The sequence below is a fragment of the Pempheris klunzingeri genome, chromosome 3 (assembly GCF_042242105.1).
Source record: "Pempheris klunzingeri isolate RE-2024b chromosome 3, fPemKlu1.hap1, whole genome shotgun sequence".
Classification (NCBI taxonomy): Eukaryota; Metazoa; Chordata; class Actinopteri; order Acropomatiformes; family Pempheridae; genus Pempheris; species Pempheris klunzingeri.
The window spans coordinates 1065543-1072644 of NC_092014.1; the positions used below are offsets into that span (position 1 = coordinate 1065543).

General features: G+C 46.3%; 1 protein-coding gene across 1 annotated transcript in view; it reads left to right on the top strand.

The window, feature by feature from the left end:
* The first annotated feature begins 255 nt into the window (after positions 1-255).
* The window catches only part of ero1b (endoplasmic reticulum oxidoreductase 1 beta), a 20611-nt gene continuing 13764 nt past the window's right edge, over positions 256-7102 (top strand). The window contains exons 1-4 of the mRNA XM_070855767.1: positions 256-738; positions 2767-2886; positions 5309-5392; positions 6156-6197. Coding sequence (XP_070711868.1) covers positions 574-738; positions 2767-2886; positions 5309-5392; positions 6156-6197 — 411 coding nt within the window. The 5' untranslated portion in view covers positions 256-573. The remainder of the gene's footprint in view (positions 739-2766; positions 2887-5308; positions 5393-6155; positions 6198-7102) is intronic.

The following is a 7102-nucleotide window of genomic DNA, read 5'->3' on the forward strand; positions in this document are numbered from 1 at the left end:
ATACAATTGTTATATATTTAATATCTCCTAAATCTGTGGTTTATTTATGTGTAGCAAGCATTTCATTATATAATCCACAATGTATTTCTGCTCTTAAACCCTCAATATAAGCCATAGGAATAATAAATAAATACACTTTCTGTTGTATAAAAAGAAAAGCCGTGATGAACATGAAGTGGTCTGTGTTTTGAGCTGATTCCGGGTATTTTATGTTGAAAGGTTTAACCGGAAGTACAAGGCGTGATCGTCCGGCTAACTTGGCGGTGAAGGAGGAAGCTGGCGGACGAAAACTTCTCCAGTTATGTACCATCCCGAAACCGTGACCCCGGTTCTGTTGGGGGAGCTGGAGGTCTAGGTGTCCGTGTGAGGGTGTTCAGACACCGGGCTGCTCGGTCCAACGCCCCGCTCCGATCCCCACGGCCGCTGTTAGCCTGCGGATGCTAACTTCGGCTAGCCCGAAGCTACCAACTCGCCGCACAGACAGCAGCAGCACGAGCGGAGCCGACTGACGGAACTCCTGCTGATTTTCGGCTGTTTTTACTTTCGCGCGGAGCAGCAGCAGCGCAGGGAGGGATGTGGAGAGTAACTTTACGAGCCTTCGGTGTCTTGCTGTTGGCCTGGCTCTTCGGGAACTTTGTTCTGGGCTGGTTTCAACAAAACAACGTAAAACCACAAACGCAGCACAGCGAGCACCGGAGCGCAGCCTCGGACAGCCAGGACCAGAGCTGCTTCTGCCAGGTGAGTAGTCACCTGCACAGGGAGCCTGTGTGAGCCGGAGGGCGGACAGACGGTGTTCATGTGGGGCTTCTAACTGTGTGGGAAGACTTTAATGTGGCGACACGACGAGACAACAGCGTCCATTCAGGAAATCGTCCTCGATCTTCTAGCATTTTCTACTGTCCTCTTAAATTGACGTCACCGTGACTGTGTGATGCTAGCAGCTAGCAGCATTTTGTTTACTATCATTATATTTCTTTTTTTAATCGATTTTGCATTTTCTACTTGTTTACCATGCTGTTTGTCATTAAAATGGCATTTAAGAATTAATAAAAATATCAGCTAGCAGCAGCTGTCACATTATTACAGTCATAAAAACCAAAGTTAGCGTTAATATTTATCAGGAAAACGGCAGACATTCAACAAACGGCTGAAGATCAGCTGAAGTTTCTCTTTTTATCTGCCTAATAGTTAAAGACAAATCAGTTTCGGTCTTTCGGGCGGGACTGTGTCAGCGGAAGATGCAGTTTCCTTTAATTACATTACGTGAATGTCACATTAATTCAGAATATTTGATCATTTTGCAGCTGTTAACCATCACTAACTCCCATCTCTTCGTTTACTAAATGTTTACAGCCACCATTTGCAGCAAAGCAGCGACTATAAATAAAACTGTCGAACTGTCAGGACGCAGATTGTTTTTTTTTTTTTTTTAGCCAAACTGAAGTTATTTCCATTCCCGATTAGAAAAGCGTGGTGAGCTGTGATTGGCTGTGGCAGAGCTTCCGTCTCGCGCCTCCTCATGGGAGTTGTAGTCTTTTGCGCAGCAGCCAACAAGCGCCGCCAATGGCCTCAGACCCGGAAGCGGACTGCAGAGAGGGAGCGGGGCGGGTTTATTTTGACAGCTGTTTGTTTGGAGGCGGGTCCGGGTCCCGGGGGGGGGGCTGGATGTGAGTAGTGACAGCTCAGCCCGCAGACGGAGCTGCTGCTGGGACACATGGGAGCGGAGAGCACCGGGAGGAAGTTTTAGTCCGACGGGAGTTAAAACCGAGAGAAGAGAAGCAGTAACCGGCGGCAGCATGCTGAGAGGGATCGGCCTCTTCCTGACTCTCCTGAGGCTCGCTGGGCCGCTGCACTTAGAGGTCAGCTGGGGCTTTTTACTTTAGGGACACTTTTCCAGATGTTTGTGTGGGCAGGCGGCTGGAAACCAGATCCAGACTAGAAGTTAAACCAGCAGGAGGTGAAGGACACGAGTGACCCTCATGGTGACCAACAGCTGGATCCATATGTTTGGTCTGATCTTCACTCTGGGCTCAGAATTCAACTTTGGCTTTGGTGTTTTTTATTGTAAAAAGATTGTTGTTGAAGGTGTAACAGACGGTGGTGCTTTATTGATTGATTTATTTCTTATTTTCTAATGCACATGAAACCCAACAATATGGTGGCATTAGAGAATAACCTCACAAAAACTATTTGACAGCGAAGACGATTTGTTTATTTCTCTTTAAATGTTCGTTCTTATTTGGTTTTCTTCAGCACAGGTAAGATAACGCACATCATCCACTAATCCCACCCTGCTGCTGTTTCTTTGTAATTACTGTATTCTGTGTATATAAGGGTTTTTCTGTATATATTTAATTTTCTCTTTCTTTAACTGTGTACTTTATGTCCGTCCCCTTGAGCTGCAGTAACTCAAACTTTCCCCACTGAGGGATCAATAAAAAGTTCTTTATCTTTATCTTTAATAGTGTTGTGGCACGGCTGGATAACCTCTAACATAAACTAAACGACTGACGTCATAGTTTAACTTGTACAATATTGCATATTTAGGGTATGAAAAGGGAGGTGCTTCACTTATTTTCTAAAATGTATTTTATTATTTCTTAATCTAGCACAGGCTAAATGATAATGATCAATAAGCATAACCTCATGAAGTGGTGTTTTATCTTTAACTCCACTTCCTGGAGCAGTTATTACTGGCTGGGTTCAGTCTGTGCTCTGGTCGGGGCGTCGTGCAGTAAAACCCCGTGTGTCTCTGCTCCGCTGCAGCTGACCGGAGTCCTGGACGACTGCTTCTGCGACGTGGAGAGCATCGACGTCTTCAACAACTTGAAGATCTACCCTCGCATCAAGAAGCTGACGGGGAAAGACTACTTCAGATACTACAGGGTAAGAGCCGCAGACACAGTGTGACCCAGAGGGACGTTCAGTTCAGCCCTTTATATGTAAAGATCACATTTAGGAACTCAGTGATACTAAAGTTCTGCAAGAACATCTGAGTCTTTACCCTTTACATTTTTACTTTATACTCTGACATTTCTAAATCTGCACTTTATCTGTCCACATCCTGGTGTCTGAGTGACTGGTAGGTAGTAAAAGTGTTGGAACTGGTCCAGTAGATCACCTCAGCCAGCAGCCACCAAACGGGCTGCAATGGCTGCAACGTGATCCTTTGGGTCAACTGCACCTGATCACAGTAGGTCCACTAAAAGAGCTTGTTTGATCCACTGACAGGCTCAGAGTGTTGTTCACATTGTTATACACCAGGGGTGTCAAATATACCAGAACCAGCCCGCCAGAGGGTCCAATCCGGCCCACGGGATGACTTTGTAAACATTACAGAGAAGACAAAGTTCAATGAACTTGTACTTTTTTTACACTAAAACAAAGGGAAAAATTTGTTATTTAAAGGTCTTTATGCTGTGATTTTTCCGGCCCGGCCCGCTGGAGATCAAATTGGGCCCCTGAACTAAAATGAGTTTGACCCCCCTGTTATACTCAAACCGCCGTTATATCGCTCTCTGCACACACACCAGACTACATTCACTAAAACAGGGATTTTACATTAAAAGATTTGGGAGTTGCTGGTTGACCACTGGCTTGAATTGTCAGTTTGTTTGTGTTATTGTGTGACTTGTTGGTGTTTTAAAGGCTCAGTTTGGATCCAACACAATATTTGTGTAACACACAATAACACAAACACACTGATGGAGGCAGCAGCAGAGCAGCAGCTCCTGTGTCCTGTTCTCTAAAATCCCTGTTTTAGTGAATGTAGTCTGGTGTGTGTGCTGTTTGTGGTTAAACCAAAAGGATCTTCCAGGTCTCTCTCTGTAGGGATCCTTTCCATGATGCTGTCACACACTTAGAATAACACTCTGAGCCTGTCAGTGGATCAAACAAGCTCTTTTAGTGGACCTACTGTGATCAGGTGCAGTTGTCCCAAAGGATCACGTTGCAGCCATTGCAGCCCGTTTGGTGTCTGCTGGCTGAGGTGATCTACTGGACCAGTTCCAACACTTTTACTACCTACCAGTCACTCAGACACCAGGACCGGGTTTTAAAATGCCAGACTGACCCTTAAAGGGAGCTTACTCACGTCAGTGGAAGTGTTTGTAATTTACTGTGAATGTCTGGGATCAGTTTCTTCTTTAATTTTCCGATGTCACATATTTGACCTGCTTCAGTTTGCCTGCTGGAGAGAAGAGACACTCCCTGATGTTCAGGTTGAAGCTGCCCGTCCGTCATGGCGTCATGTAAAACATTTCCTCTGTGTTCTCAGTGGCTTACAGGGCTGTTACACAACAGGAAGGACGGCCGACGGGTTTGTGAAATACTTTAACTGCTGTTCCTCAACAAGACGTTTCAGTTCAATCTTTAATTCAGTAGTTTAACTTACTTTCTCTTCATTTGCCCGTTCTTGTTGGACACGCTGGATGTTTGGACTTTGACTTTCAGTCTCTGTGGTCTGAACAGTGAGGATGGAGACAAACAGCTCACAACGAAGTAGTTTTGACTTGCAAACATTAACCAACAGTAACCAAATGTCCAGGCATCATGTGATCATCTCAGTCAGACACACACACACACACACACACACACTTCTCCTCGTTATCCTAAAAGGTGACTAGTTTCATCTCTTCTTCACTCCGGACGAACAGGCAGTAACAGTGAACTAATCTGCCGTCACACAGCAGCCTGGGAGCTGCTAGTGATGTTAGCATCCAAGCTAACACACCTTCAGCTCACCAGCTGGGAAACATGAGCTGAAGCTTCTCGTGGTCTGGAGAAGCAGCAGTGTCTGTTAGCTCACCACTAACCTCTCGCTCTCTCTGCACTAGAAGAAGGAGAACGAGGAGGGGGGGGGGTTTGAGCGGCGGCGTGCTGCTGCTGAATGACCACAGAGGAAACAAGAGTTTAAAATCTCACCAACTATCAGATGGGTTTGCTGTGAAGTTTGGTTCAGATGTTCTTTGTCTTGTGAGGATGAATCTTCGTCTAGCGCCACCTGCAGGTCACCTGTCCGACTCTCCTCAGCTGTCCTCTGAGGATGACGCTCACATGCTAAACATTAGCGTGTTAGCACATGTTCCGGCCCACACACACACACACAGTGAAGCTGCTGCTCTGTTTTATTGTCCTGCTCTGTTTTTGTGTGACGTTCAGCAGCAGCATCTGTTACTGAGGTCTGGAATCTGATCTGAATCCTCCGTGCTGCGAGGAAAGTGAAGCGAAGGATAAAATAATGATGTATTTAGATGTCAGATGACTAAAACCTCTCTAAGGCGAAGCTCTGTCTCCGTCTTCTCTCCAGGTGAACTTGAAGCGACCGTGTCCCTTCTGGCCCGACGACGGACACTGTGCCATCAAAGACTGTCATGTGGAGCCCTGTCCAGAGGTCAGAGGTCAACCACACCCACATCTGCTCAGCACAGGTTCACACCAACCTGCAAAATGACCCCTTTCACCATCACCATTTGATCCATTTAGTCCGATAACATCAGGAAAGGCCAGAAGAGCCGCACGATTACCTCCTTTTATCACCATTCAAGCTAGCACAGGGCTAACAGGAAGTTAGCAGGGGGCTAACAGGAAGTTAGCTGGTTCAGCAGGCCTGAGACCCTAGCCCTCCATGCTCTATGGGCCCAACAACGAGGCTTCACTGAACAACTTTTATAGGATTGAACGGAGCCTCCAGTGCCGAATCCAGGTCTCTGTAGACGACCATGGTTTCCACAAGTCCCAAAAAAGTCTATAATCAACAGTGATAATCTGAATTTTCACCCAGCTGGTGTGTGGGCTGACGTGGCCTCTCCTCTTTTCTACCACTTAACACCGATCGTTTAGTGCTCTTGTGCCACAAACCGCTCAGATCAGGACGTTTGTGTGTGAAGTCACACGTTGAGTCAGACGAAACAGAAACGCTGGCCGTCACTAGATAGATGCCTAAAATCAGAGCTGTCATTCAGTCCTACTCCATCCTTCGTCCTTTGGCTGTGAGGATGTGAAATAGGCCTTGCCTTCATAATGGTACGTTAAAAACCTCTGAAGGGACAATGACAGGACGTGTGAGGTAAACAGAGGTTTCAGTCTTTAACTGTGAATTTGTTTAGTTAAACACAACTTATATATGTGTGTTAATGTTTGTTTGTGTTTTACAGAGTAAGATCCCAGTGGGCATCAAGTCTGGGAACTACAACAAGGTGAGACCAGGTCACTGTCTGTCTGTCTGTCTGTCTGTCTGAGGAGGATTTACTCACCACTTTGATCTGGAGCGTCTGGATCCTGATGGTTATCGTGACCGTTCTGACCATTTAAAACACCAAATGTCACACAGTAACACACTGACTGATGGAGCAGCAGCTCTAAAATCCCTGTTTTAGTGAATGTAGTCTGGTGTGTGTGCTGTTTGTGGTTAAACCAAAAGGATCTTCCAGGTCTCTCTCTGTAGGGATCCTTTCCATGATGCTGTCACACACTTAGAATAACACTCTGAGCCTGTCAGTGGATCAAACAAGCTCTTTTAGTGGACCTACTGTGATCAGGTGCAGTTGTCCCAAAGGATCACGTTGCAGCCATTGCAGCCCGTTTGGTGGCTGCTGGCTGAGGTGATCTACTGGACCAGTTCCAACACTTTTACTACCTACCAGTCACCTGGAACCCAAAATATTTAAAAAACATAGTGCCCAGGTTTACCTGCTCATCTCTGGACTGCAAACTCCTCTAACTTAAACCTGTTTAATGGAGTTTAGGAGCAGCTGCGTTTGTTCCAGCACTTTCTGTCATCAGCTGATTCAGTACACACACACACACACACACACACACACACACACACACACACACACACACACACTCTCTCTCTCTCAGCTTATCTCCTCGTATAGTTTCCACACGGAGGCTGAGTGTTTGCCCGCTCTTGGCTCGCAGCCTGGTGTTTGTCTTGCAGTGACCCAGAAGTGTTTGTACATCTGCACTCGTCTCAGTCGAGTCTGTTTCACCGACCGTCAGCTGGGAAACATTAAAAGACGTCACTCTAGAAATCACCACCACCACGAACCCCGAGCTGAAAGCGTGTGAATACTTTCCTCCTGATGGGGGGTTGGCAGCC